Source organism: Rousettus aegyptiacus, unplaced genomic scaffold (assembly GCF_014176215.1).
Source record: "Rousettus aegyptiacus isolate mRouAeg1 unplaced genomic scaffold, mRouAeg1.p scaffold_m13_p_2, whole genome shotgun sequence".
Taxonomy (NCBI): Eukaryota; Metazoa; Chordata; class Mammalia; order Chiroptera; family Pteropodidae; genus Rousettus; species Rousettus aegyptiacus.
In genome coordinates, this window is record NW_023416295.1 from 97762369 (window position 1) to 97776660 (window position 14292).

The window sequence follows — 14292 nt, forward strand, 5'->3', positions numbered from 1 at the left end:
TGCACGCTCTCTCTCTCTTGTCTCTGTCTCTCTCTCTGCCTCTGTCTCTCTGTCTCTGTCTCTCTGTCTCTGTCTCTGTCTCTCTCTCTCTCTGTCTCTGTCTTTCTGTCTCTCTCTGTTTCTATCTCTCTATCTCTCTGTCTCTCTTTCTCTCTCTCTCATTCAGGTTCACATATGCAGGTATACAGGATTTGTTTTAACTCTATCAGTATCTTTAATAAGATGGTATTTTTGTAGGTGAAGAGAGATATTTTTTTGGATCTTGCAGTATTCCTTATATTACCAAATTAGTAACCGACTCTCTCTACATAGGCCATGTACTCTCTTCATCTCTTCTTCCTGGTTACTCTATCCTCTTCCCGTTTTTCATTGTTGCTCATTAACTAACATGATGAGCTCCTGTTATGTGAAGGCTATTGTGCTAGGCCAGATATAACAGACAGGATCCTTGTCCTCATAACAACTGGAATCTGTAGGAAATTGTGCTTCTTTCTGATCTGTCACTCACCTAGAAGAGTTTGCTATTTATAAACCCTGAGGTAGAGAAATCATGCTGAACAGGAAGTAAGTGAGCTAGATTCCAATCACTATAGACTAGACCATGGAAAATTCATTACTCATTCTAAAGCCCTATACTGGCACCAGCAAAATAATGCAGTTGAGTAAGGTGATGTGGTGATGTTCACCATCACTTCTAATGCGTGGCTTTTATGATTTAATTTTCTCAAGTTACGTTCTATGGAACACAAATCTTTCAAAATTCAAGGTTTGGTGAAAAATAGAATTCCATAGTTAAATCTATGGGGAAACATTGGGTTATATAATGCATCAGAGCTTTGTTTAAAAGCCTTTATTTTAATGTCTATTGTAAACCTCTGAGTCAGAATATCAGATTCCCAAACTCATTTAATTGAGGAGGGTGTGAGTGTGTGTGTGTAAATGTCTATTAACATGATGTAAAATAAGAATTGTGTAGAACACAGTTTGGGAATGAGGAACAGAGTGCCTACAACACTAGTTCTGATATCAGGGCTTCTTACATTTGAAGCCTGCCCTAGTATGCATTAGTTCTGCAATATCAGAAGTTATTTAACTTCTCTGTATTTCAGTTTACTCATTTTTATAAAGAGGTTAGGGAAAACTATTACCTCACAACTCTTAGAAAAGTAATTGGAAACAGTAAGCATTCATTAAGTGCTTATAATTAGCTATTACCATATTTAGTTAATATTTCTCAGAAGTTAATAAACAAAAGGTACTTACGTTTTATCATGAAGATGTAGCTACGAGAGTTGGATGTATCAGCTAGGACACCAGAATTGGACAACAGGTTTTTGTTACCTTACTGGTACAGAGCTGGGTCAGAAAATGGACAAGGAAGAACAATGATTCGGACTAATTCAACATAAACACATGAGAAAATCTTTACAAAATGATATAGCAGAGGGAGAAGTAAGCAAAAATAAGAACAAAAAAATTGGCCAAAGTTAAGCTTTTCAAATGAATTTCACGATCCATGTTTAATTTTCTTCTCGTGGCCATGGAAAATGACTTCTGTGTTGTGTATATCTTCTAAGCAGGAAAGCGAGTAGGTATATTGGTCAGGAGATACTAGGTTATGCTGTAGTAACAAACATCCCATAAATCTCAATGGGTTATATTAAAGGATTGTTTATTGCTCAGACTATCGCAGCTCCCTGAATAACATTGTTTCATTATAAAGCTGATGAGGTGCAGTAGGAAATTAACTTTTGTTTATATCAATCAGTCCGAGGTAAATTGTTCTTGTTATACATTGTTTCAGACCTTGAATAAGGACTTAACTGCACATATCCATGACTAATGTTCGTGGAGCTCTGCTTTATGTCTTTCAATCTGGGTCATAGTCTGGTAGAAGAGCTACCTCTCAAGTGCTGTGGATCATTACAGCAGAGGAAAAGAGCTCTGGTATTTGAGTATTGCAGGCCAGATGTCACAAGTGATCAGCTGGAACTAGTCACATGATCCTACTCAACCAATTGTGTACCAGGAAGGACATGTGCCCAGAAGGTGGAAAGCTGGAAATATTTGAAAAATAACAACAATGACTACCATCGACTGCAAAATGTTTGGCTCCCACCGACAAAATACACTTACTCACTTCCTAAGGGAGACAACACAAAAGTCCTATCTAGTCCTGGTATGAAGTTGAAATTCTAGGATTTTTAGGTGTGAAGCAGTCTTTATGTTAGGGAGTAATGTATTCTGGTTTCTACATTAGTTATGAGTGTGGCCCCTCTTAATTCAGAGATGAAGGAAACCAAAATGACAATTTATATTTCCTTCTTCCACAACACAACAAGCAATGGTTGATTTGGGATAGGAAAACTTTAATAAATATTCCATCCAAAATTGGGAAAAATAGAGGAAGTGCAACAATTACTGGTTAGTAGTGATTCTAAAAACCCACCAAACAGAATTAGGCCCTCATGTGACTGCTTGGGAGGGACTCCCAGTCCACTGTTCTCTGCCCCCTGGCTTCTCCCTCCGGAATTTTCCTTTTCCTCCACTGTGTTCCGTTATCGTGCCTGAGATGGGCATTGCAAATGACATTCTCCTCGAGGACTGAGCAGCTTTCTTGATGTGCCTCTTGACCATAAAATTTAGGGGCCTAACGGTTCTTTCAAGTCTTGAACATTCATGAAGGATTTAGTTCAGGTCATGGTTCCTTTTGCAATATGACTGTCTTATATCCTCTTTGGCTTTTTCCTATCTATCCAGGAAGTATTCGTATGTGCCAACAGACAATAACCATACCATGGTCCTTCTTGAGATGAACCCAACAGTAGATAATTTGAGTCAATTAGTTTTATTGTGGGAGGTTAAACCTTTAATGTTTTCTCCCCTAAGCCACTTTAAAAATTAAATAATTTTTTTCTGGAAGCTATAATTGTACAACTTTAAGTTTCACTTTAAAACATCTTATTCCATTCAGAGGTATTAGAAGTGGGTATGACTACCATCTGCTAATTTGTTCCATGAAGCAAGCCTGAATCCTGATCAGCCTTTTTGGTACAGAGGTTGTTTAAGTTTTGTTTGTTTCTTATTGGGGATAAGAAGCAAATTTCCTTTGTCAACACTGAAAATCCCCATATTTTTGGACTTTCTCTTGTCCATTTCATCTCTGCTTGCTAACTAACTGGCCAATTATTTTCTGAGCTCATTAATATCTAGTGTAACATTGTCAGAGACAGACAATAGTAGCCACCATACAATACTAACAATTTGTTTTTGAACCTCTTTCAAGTTATGCACTCTGATGAACAGCCACCAGCATCTTGAGTGATGGTGGCCACGATGGCCAGGGTAAAGAAAACTCCGGAGGCATTAGCATTCGTAATTATATGTTTTGGTCAAGAAGTGACCCATGTCACTTCTGCTTACAATTCGTTGGGCTTGGCCCAAACACAAGTGAATCTAGAGAGTACAATGCTCATGGTCCAGAAAATTAGGGAGCTGGAGACATTTAGAAAACAGCACTGATGACTACTACAGTAGGGGAATGAGATAAAGAAGCAGACTGCAAATTTGTGATACTAAGAAGCTCATTGGGATCCTCCCTGAAAGGTGAAGGAGTTTCTTGGCATGATTGGTCATTTCCTAGAGCTGTTGATTTGCACGGCACAGATATCTAATGCATTATTTTCTCAATATATAGCTTCACTCAGGTGTAAGTTGTTAGATTTTTCTCCAATGAATCCTGGAGCAATATCATCACCATTACCACTTTGTAGTTGATATCATCATCATCATCATCATCATCATCATCATCATCATCAAAAACTTTGGTTAAGCAGCTAATTATAAATGATGCTTATCAACAGGATATATATTTGCATTTGTCCTTCTCTTTGTCCACTTTGGTAACAGGAAATGCCTAGACGGAAGAAAATGGTAATGGTGCTTCCAAAGACTAAATAGAAAGGACTTCAGGTGTAAGAGTTATCCTATCAAGTGTGGGCAGTGGAGGGCAATTAGTTTGCAGAACCAGTGGATACTATCGGCAGGAAATTAACCCTAGGTGTTCAAGATATTGATTTATTTTTAATGTAATTCTTAGATGACCAAATGTGTGGGTGTGTGCGTGCGTGCGTGTGTGTGTGTGTGTGTGTGTGTAGATGTAGGGGAACAAAAGGAAAACAGAAAAAATTATGTGCAAAGTATAGAATTACTCATTATTCTCTTATTTTCCCCAGGATTCAAAGCTTTCTTCCCTAGCAGAGAAGAAAAGAAAAGATTAAGAGAAGGAGTAAAAATGACCCAGGAAGAGCGGGGCTGGGGCATGAGAGACACTGTCTTTTCGTCAGAGGAACTTCCACAGGAACTTTGACCATCCTGAAGAACAGAAGGACTAGGGCAGTGAGCCTTGCCTAATGGGTGAGACAGTAAGATGAGGGGCAGTGTCTGACTCATCACCCCTGTCTGCAACTGTCACTGTGTGGTTTGCTTTCTACAGTGGAAAGCTAAAGAGAGGGGTGATTCTTCTTAGAGAGGGTGTGTGTATACTTGTGCACAAGTGTTTACTCAGTAGGAACTGAGGGAGTTGGCCACTTACCACTGTTTCTTTCCATATGGACAGTGAAAAGAATGATTTCCAGAAATTATTCAGACAAATGAGGCTAAGTTTATGACCACCATCCTCTCTCTCTACAGGAGAACTAAAAGGATCTCACTGCTGGAGTAGTGACAAGTGTGCACAGAGCAAAGTAAGAAATGTAATAAAAGAAGCCTGAATAATAGAGTAAAACTACCATTTATATACCTGGAATAAGCACATTTATTGTCCAGGGAAGAGAGAAGAATATATAAAAGCACATTATATATGCTCATCTTGGTTGGTGCATACACCCACTTTTAGACAATTCCTCCTGACTGGCAACTTTTTCTTGCCACCATTGTACTCCTGATTTAATGCAGTTTGTGTTAAGCTGTAAGGTCAGCACATGAGCCTGGGGGGATGGGAGTCCTGGGTCTGGTCCCCGTCCTCGATTTCCGACACCCCCTTCTCTTGGTTTTCCTCCTACCTCATGACAACCCCTTGGTTTCCTTTGCCAGCTCCCATTCCTCCTGAACTTGAGCTGTAAATTGTTGAGTCTTGTGAGGGACTTGGTCTTGCTTATGTTTCTATTCAAGGTTCATGTTCTGTCTCCCTAGAAGACTTTAGTGGTATAGGTCTAAATATTTCTAAATATCTTTAATTCATAAATCATAAATTTCTCTGTCATATTCCAGACCTGAATAAGCAATCATCTTCGTGATGTCTTCATTTGCATATCTAATTTGCTTCTTCAGTTTAATATGTCTAAGATCAAGGTCTTGATTGATCCCAACTTATTTAACCCTTTTTCTTCCCTTTCTCAATAAATGGCACAACCAATCTACCTAGTTGCTCAAAACAAAACCTGGCATTCACTGGTTATTTCTAATGCCTTATTCATCACCAGTTTCTGCTAATTCTGTCTCCTAAACACCTCTCCACCCCACCAGGCCTCCTCCCCACTTTACCTCTACTCACCCTACCTTTACCCTAGTCCAAGTCACCATCATCTCTTCCCCACACTACTGCAATTTCCTCGTCTTTCTATTTCTTCTTTTGCCCCTTTGTAATTCATTCTCCTGACAGCCTCTATGTAAGTGATACCATGTCTCTCCTCTGCTTGAGAACCATCATTGACTTCACTTCTATTACCTTAAAGTACAACTTGAGCACCTCACCCAGCAAGAATGTACCCCTTGCTTCTTCTTGAGCCTCACTTGTACATCCCTCACCATTGTCCATACCCACTCTATGGGCTTCTTTATCATCCTTGAATGCTCAAGACCTTTCTGGCTCAGGAATTTGGCGCTTGTCTGCCCAGAATTCTCTTCCCTTGCTTTTAGCATGGCTGGCTCATTCATCTTTGAATTCTCAGTTGAAATATCTTTTCTGAGAGAACTTTCCACACTACCCTTTTCAAAGGGTCATTTCTGACATTGCAACCCATTTTCTCCAAAGCATTTACTTCAATACGTGAATATCTTATTTATTGTTTGTTGTTAAAATTTTCTGCCTAGAATATAATGTATTTATTGCATGAAAATGTAAACTCATAAGAGCGAGTATTTTATTTAGATCATTACTAAATCCCTAGCACCTGGCACCATGATGGCATCCAGTAGCTTTTCAATTAATGCTTGTTAAATGAGTGAATAACCCCCTACCAACATTGCAAATATCTGAATTTAGATACAACAAGAAAAATCTGTGCTGTCAGGCAATCAGTGCTCAGTGAGTGCTGGGGAAATGTTGCCATCTATAGATGGGGTTGTGCCTCTTGTCTTCCTTCACCTGCAATTGGCACTTCTGAAGGTGTGATTTTACTCACCCTTAATATATGCTAGAAGGAATGACCTAGGCACAGGGCTTTTCTAAAATTAAGAAGCGAGTCTCTTTAACAAAAGAACTAAAAACAGAATTCTGATTCATGAATTTGCTAATGGCTTTTCCCTCTAGGGGAACCTCCTATGCACTGTGAAACCTCTCTTGGGCACAACCTTATGCCTGATGTGAAGGTAACCATGGAACATCAGCTCTGCCTGGCAGGTTGAACCCAAGGGGTACTCACATAGTGGTTCTCACCACCGTATTAGACTGCACGCCCTTCTGGCAGAATGTGGGTTCATTCTCATACTTCCCCAAAATTTGTTTTGAAGAGTTACTGGTCTAGTTGATAAACTTGTCGATAAAAATGGCAACAATGAAAACAAACATGCAAATGTATATATTATTATAAATTTTGAAAACAGAGTCAAAAAGAATCATAAGTAACCCATTTACAACCCAGAAAATAATTACTGATAATTGGACAATGGTAAAAGAGTGTCTTCTATGCTGTATTTGTTGTTGGTTTCCTTTTCTTGCCTTTAAAAATCATTTTTGAATGGAGCAACTTACTTTCATGAAGTCTAAATTGCTTAATTACATAGCCTATAAATAGGAAAACTATCAACTGGGTGACTTGGAACTAGCGCGCTCCCCTCCCCTCCCCCACCCCCTTCATTGAAACATGCAAGGTGAGAGGAGGGAGTGGAAACTAACAGTGCAAACACAGAAGGGAATCAGAGACTATTGCCTGGCAGGCCTGGTAACAGACAAGGCTAGAGAATGAAGATGCAGTGAGATGCCAGTCTCTCCCTTACGCAGGACCACCTGACCTCTTCCCTGCATATCCAGTTGCCTTAGCTCCCTACTCCTCCACTCCTCTGAGAACGGGACACTATGGTTTTAAAACACTCTCTGCATGCTAGGAACTCTTACGTGTATCTTGTGGTTTGAGAGTATGTTTACGTATCTTTCCCATCATTATCATCAATGAAGCCTTACTAATGATCTAATATACGGAAGAAATGACACAAAAACATCTTGTAGTTGGAGTGGCTATAGACACCCCTAAGGGGTGAAACTGAGGCACAGAGATGCAAGTGTCAACCTTACCTGGAAGTGACAATTTGAAAAGATCAGACCAACTCTCCCCAACAAGACCCTAAACCTATCTGATCTAGCGACAAAAGACTACATGGCCTCTGGCAGAAATGGATGAAAAACCATTCTTATCACCTCCCTCCAGGAGTTAGGGAAAGGATCTTTAACAACAAACTTTGGTTGGTACCCAAATACAGCCAGGTGGGTCTTCTTGTAACATGACCTAGAGCCATGTCCAGTCTTTCTCATAGGGTTGTGAGGACTGAGGGAGAGAGTACAGGTAAGGCACCTGGATTGTGGCTGGTACAAAATAGGTGCTCAGCAAACATAGCTATTATTTTTTATCAACACTCTTGCATACCCTTTCCACTCCCTTCTCTTTTCATGTCTGCACAATAAGCAGATATTCCCCCATGCCTTCCCAGGGAGGCTGGGAGCAAATGAATTTCAGGCTACACTTCCTTAGATTATGATACCTCTGAGATGCCACCATCTGCTGGTTCTTTCTTCACTAGGGCTGCTGCCTAAGTTCCCAGGACTCCTGTGGAAAACTTTTGGTGGGAAAGGCAATGGGAGACTTCCTACTACTTTGCAGCTCTAGGAGACTTGCAGCCTTACCCTCCCGGGTTCGCAAAGGGAGGTATGGGGTTCTCTGGGGACTTACACTGGAGTACAATTTAAATTGGAAGCTCTCGAGACATCTCAAAAATGCTTCCTCTACTTTTCTTTTCCCCTCCCAGTGGAGTTTGGAGAAGCTGGCAAATGAGTCTTTGTAAACATGATGTGATTTTTTTCATTAAAATTTTGGATGCGTGGAGGTACAGTGCTTTGTGCTGCGTGGTGGTGGTGTTTTCGTACCGATGAAAAGCAGTGCGCAGGTCAACTCTGTGAACCGACAGGAGAGAAGCCGATTGCGGGGGAGGAGGGGGTGTGGTATGAGGGTACTGGTGCTCCTTGAGCGGGCCGTGAATATGAACGTGTGAAGGGGAGAGGCGTGCCCGGAGAGCGCGGGAAAGATTACTGGTGAGGCAAGCGTGTATCCGTTTCCACAGCGTCCTGGCTCGCGGCAGCCCCTGGCTGGGCGAGGGGTGTGATGTGGGAGTGGGGTGGGAGGGGGCAGCAGGCGGGGCCTGCCACGTCACTTGGAGAGTGTGTGCTGGGAAGGAAGGGCAGAGCGGAGAGCGGAGCCGCTGCAGCTGCGGCCGCTGCAGCGAAGGCTTGAGCGTTGGGGAGGTGGGTCCGCGCGCCCTGGCGCCGGGGCAGCCCCAGGGCCCCCTCCGAGGCCTGCAGCGCGGCACATAGAGTGGAGTTGGCGGCTGTGGCTCGAGAACGGCGACCTTGGCTAGACCGAGCCCGCGGTGGACGTAGGGCGGAGGCCGAGCCCAGCCAGGAGCCTTTGCGGAGCCGGAGGGAGGCGCATCTGGCGCTTCGGCACCCGCAGCAGCCGCGGGGCTTGAGCTGTTGGAGAAGCGCAGTGGGAGCTGGGAAGTGCTGACCGGTCCGGACGTGCGTCCCAGAGCCCAGTCTCAGGCACGGAGGGGCGAAGCCGCGCGTCGTTTCGGGCATCCAGTTTCACACGCTCCAGTTTGTGGTTCCAGGTATCCCAGTTAGCTTTAGCACTCAGGCACGGACAGCTGGAGGCGCGGAGCCAAATCCTCTGCTCCCAGGGCACCTTCCCTGATCTAGCTTTGCAGGGGCCAGGGCTTCAGGGCTCACGGACCCAACCGCAGGTCAGACCGCGAGCTCCGAGAAGCGCGAGCCCCACCCTAAAAAGAGGGCGCAGCCGGGCTCTGGGAAGCGCTGCCGCGCTGGAAAGGTTGTGTCGGGGGCGCCGTCCCAGTGGCGGGGAGCGCACGGCCGAGGGGACATGAGGTCGGAGAAATCCCTTACGTTGGCGGCGCCGGGGGAGGTCCGTGGGCCGGAGGGAGAGCAACAGGATGCGGGAGACTTCCCGGAGGCCGGCGCAGCGGCGGGCTGCTGTAGTAGCGAGAGGCTGGTGATCAATATCTCCGGCTTGCGCTTTGAGACACAACTGCGCACCCTGTCGCTGTTTCCCGACACGCTCCTGGGAGACCCCGGCCGCCGTGTCCGCTTCTTCGACCCCCTGAGGAACGAGTACTTCTTCGACCGCAACCGGCCCAGCTTCGACGCCATCCTCTACTACTACCAGTCCGGGGGCCGGCTGCGGAGGCCGGTCAACGTGCCCTTGGACATCTTCCTGGAAGAGATCCGCTTCTACCAGCTGGGCGAAGAGGCCCTGGCGGCCTTCAGGGAGGACGAGGGCTGCCTGCCCGAAGGTGGCGAGGACGAGAAGCCACTGCCTTCCCAGCCTTTCCAGCGCCAGGTGTGGCTTCTCTTCGAGTACCCAGAGAGCTCTGGGCCTGCCAGGGGCATCGCCATCGTCTCCGTATTAGTCATTCTCATCTCCATCGTCATCTTTTGCCTGGAGACCTTGCCCCAGTTCCGTGCAGATGGTCGAGGTGGAAGCAATGGTGGTGGTGTGAACAGAGTCTCCCCCATTTCCAAGGGGAGTCACGAGGAAGAGGAGGATGAAGACAATGCCTATACGTTTCATCCTGGCATCACCCCTGGGAGAGTGGGAGCAGGGGACTCATCTTCACTGAGTACTCTCGGGGGCTCCTTCTTTACTGACCCCTTCTTTCTGGTAGAGACCCTGTGCATCGTTTGGTTCACCTTTGAGCTCCTGGTGCGCTTCTCTGCCTGCCCGAGCAAACCAGCCTTCTTCCGCAACATCATGAACATCATTGACTTGGTGGCCATCTTCCCCTACTTCATCACCCTGGGCACTGAGCTGGTGCAGCAGCAGGAGCAGCAGTCAGCCAGTGGAGGGGGTGGCCAGAATGGGCAGCAGGCCATGTCCCTGGCCATTCTCCGAGTGATACGTCTGGTCCGGGTGTTCCGCATCTTCAAGCTCTCCCGCCACTCCAAGGGGCTGCAGATCCTGGGCAAGACCTTGCAGGCCTCCATGCGGGAGCTGGGCCTGCTCATCTTCTTCCTCTTCATTGGAGTCATCCTCTTCTCCAGCGCCGTCTACTTCGCAGAGGCTGATGATGACGATTCGCTCTTTCCCAGCATCCCAGATGCCTTCTGGTGGGCAGTGGTTACAATGACCACTGTAGGTTATGGGGACATGTACCCCATGACAGTGGGGGGCAAGATCGTGGGCTCACTGTGTGCCATCGCCGGGGTCCTCACTATTGCCCTGCCGGTGCCTGTTATTGTATCCAACTTCAACTACTTCTACCACCGGGAGACAGAGCAGGAGGAACAAGGCCAGTATACCCATGTCACTTGTGGGCAGCCTGCACCAGACCTGAAGGCAGCTGACAATGGACTTGGCAAGCCTGAATTATCCGAGGCCACCCGGGAACGGAGACCCAGCTACCTTCCCACTCCACATCGGTTGTATGCAGAGAAAAGGATGCTCACTGAGGTTTGACCACTGCAGGCAGGGCCTGCAAGAGAAAGGTGACACCGAGCAAATAATTTCTTAGACTTCCTTCTCATTCTCCATGAATCTCACCAGAGCTCACCAGTTGACTTCCTGACTTCTTCCCCATACCCATGCATGGCATCCAGGACCAGACCCCTGGACTGTCAACCTTGTTGCTTGGTCCCTGCAGCATTCAAGGTTTATCCGTCTAAGTGACATTTTTGAAATTCTAATGGTGCCACCCATTCGTGCCCATCTTCTGTTACATGGATGAGATTTCTGCCTGACTTTCCCTCAAGACTCTGATTTTTTATGTCTGAGACTTGTAATGTCTGTAGGAACAGAGATGTCAGCAGGATGGAAACTGGGTTCTGTTCCTTTCCTTCGTGTCCTTTCCTTTGGGACATGTACCTATCTTAGCTTCTGGCCTGGTGGTAACTGGCAGAAGCTGGTGGACAGATACTGTGCTCATCTTGCTGTTTTATTCCAGGGCCCTGCCGCATCTGCTGGTCTTCCTGCAGAGGACCCTCGGTAGAGGTTTTAGGTGCACAGCTTCAAAATATGTTATTCATTTCTAGTCTTGGATGGAATTAGAGAAATTGCAACTAATCTTGGCCATTTGGAGGACATTAGTCAGTCCTGGACCAAAGGGGCCAATGGATTCTTCCAGGTGTGTTCTTGGACAGTAAACGTCAGTCTTTGGTCCACATTTTGTCCTCCCCACTCTGATCCCCTGACTCTCTGTAGCTTCCAGGAAGGTCCTTTCTCAGAGCCAAATACTCTTTTTGTGCAAGTGCCTTCCTGTGCAGAGGGAATGGAAAACGGGAACCACAGAGCCAGGAGAAATGGCTGAATAGAGTCAAGCGACTGGTATGTCCACATATCTAAAGAGAGGTGTCACTTAAATGGATATTGTCACCTAAGAGGGGCAGAGGAATCTTGTTGCAGATGGCAAATTTCTCTCTCTCCCTTTCGCTCAACCTCTCTAGCCCTCCACCCTTCTTCCTGGGAATTTCATTTAGGATTACAGTTGAAGGCCTTCTAAAACAAACCTCAGCTTAAAACTGCAGACAGGTAAAAGAACACATTGTATGCTAGCGTGGGCTTCTTCCCATCTTGTGGGCAATGTAATAGATGGTTTAGAGTAAGGAAGAAGCATTATTCCTTCGCTGAAAGCCTCACTGCTAGAGGTTTTTTTTTTTTTTTTTTTTTTTTAAACGAGTCAAGCAAACATTCACCTGCTCTGCCCCTTGAAGCTGCAGCTGACTTGCTGTAACTGGTTGGTAAGGTAATGTGGTGGTGTCACCACCTGGACTAAGCCATCTTCTTCCATTGTGAACCTCCTGCCTTCCACCCCACTGCCCACTTCCCTTCATTTCTCTCCAGGTAACATTGCCATTTGTTTGTCTGTTGCCTCGATAAACTGTGATGTACTGTTCTGAGCTCGTTTGGGTATAGTTCAGAAACTGAAAGGACTGTTAACATGTTTTAAATTTTATATCTATGCTTTAAGACTCTTTGATGAGAATTTTTTTTAAAATTATTTTCTCAAAGAGCAACTTATGAGGGAGGGATAGCCTTTTGAGGATTTTCTTGAGAGACACTGTGGCTTTTGTGAGTGCCAGATCTAAATCTAGATTTTTGCCACAGCTTTACAGGGTAACTTTGGCCACCACGGTTCCTCTTTGTGCCTCAGTTTCCCCTCCCATTAAAAGGGAACATTAATGTCTTCCCCTCCCTACCTCATGGGGAATCCAATAAACTCATCTGGGAAGCTGGGGATAATGCTATGCAAATGTGTGAATTGTACTAAAACCCTCCCAATTTTTAGTTTACTACCCTGTTTCCCATTGCCCATAGGCAAAGCCTCCCTTCCCCTAGAGTTTCTGCCTTGGATCCAGAGCCCAAGAATAAGCCATTCTGGGTCATTAGCTCCTTAAATTCCTCCTTAGCCTCTTGAACTGGGCCTCAGACTTTCTTCTTACCCTTCAGAACAGAGGATGCTCTTTAGACAGGTTCAATGGGATCCTTCCAGGGCCAGAGATCACCTTGACTGGGAGCTTGACTTCTCCAAACCTGAAATACAGTAGGAGGTAGAGGAGTTCGTGATTCAAAACCTGCTTTGAGACCATAAAGTGCTGCTTGTCCAAATCTCTTCAGTTACTCCTGACTATTGGGAGAAAGGAGAAGGGCCCAGCTGAGGGTAAATGTTGGAACATGTAGGCATGTATCCCTATATATGTGTATGTGACCATCCTCATCACCATACCTAATAAAACACTTCCCTTTCAAGTCAGAGCATGCCTGAAAGGAAAGGGTTTGTGGAGAGCGGGCTCTCCAGGGACTCTGGTTGCCGTAGCAACCTTGCAGTCTGTTCTATCTTCTGATTTGGGCAGCAAGGGCGAACAGGAGACTACATATCCCCAGCTTCTGAAATGGGAACACCCCCCACATAATGGGTTAGGGGTTGGTAGTGCCAGGAGAGGGATACGTGGCCTTTGGAAAATGAGAGAGAAGCAGGTCCCCAAAACTTCAGCCCTGGACCTTTCTTCCTGGTTTCCCCCACCCAATCATTGAAACTGCCTCGTTTCACCTCTGATTCTTCAGAAACTTGAATGCTAAGCAACTGCCAGTTAAACCAGTGTCGATATTATCTTTCTCAAAATGACAAGGGGAGCGTTGGTGGGGACTTGCTCCTTTAGAGGCAGCCAGGCTGTGCCTCACAGAGACTCATAATAGTTTTAGTCCATACTGGTGTCATGGAGTTTTCATCTCCTCAGAGAGAGGCTCCTCCCAGCTCTGAGATGGAGAGAAATGATATTCCTTCCCCCCAGGGAACAATCTAACTCCTGGGAGGAATTTCATAGGTGGTTCTTCTTAAGACGTCAAAGAAAAACTGAGAGGCTGTGACCTGACCTAGTTCCTGTGAAGGATTTTGCCAAGTGATCCCTCCCTGACTCTGAGCCTCTTTATGTGGATTTTGTGCCCGAGCACCAAGAGAACATGCACCCTGTGTTGCCAGGACACCTGGGATTACGATTTCACAGCTGTCAATGAAAGCAGGGCTCAGGCCATCATTACACCTGACTCAAGCCAGCAGGCGCTCCCAAAGGTCTTCCTGGATCTGTCAGGCTCGACAGAGTTGTGGGATACTCCTCCCGCCTGATTATCCCCAATGAGAGAAGGACAGCTGGCCGTCTTTGCATCTGAGGTAGGTAGTACTGCTGGGGAATTTCTTTTCAGCGCAGTCCTTTGGGCCAAATTAGAACTCAGGGTGGGGAGGGGCAGAGAGAAGGGGGGAGAGCATGCATTTGGGAGGAATCAGAGTCTGGATTTC

The 14292-nt window shown here is 45.7% G+C and overlaps 1 protein-coding gene across 1 annotated transcript in view; it reads left to right on the top strand.

Annotated features, from left to right (window-relative positions):
* Positions 1–8724: 8724 nt before the first annotated feature.
* The window catches only part of KCNA6 (potassium voltage-gated channel subfamily A member 6), a 35920-nt gene continuing 30352 nt past the window's right edge, over positions 8725–14292 (top strand). Inside the window, exon 1 of the mRNA XM_016150130.2 lies at positions 8725–14166. Within this exon, the coding sequence (XP_016005616.2) occupies positions 9369–10961 (1593 nt within the window). The 5' untranslated portion in view covers positions 8725–9368 and the 3' untranslated portion in view covers positions 10962–14166. The remainder of the gene's footprint in view (positions 14167–14292) is intronic.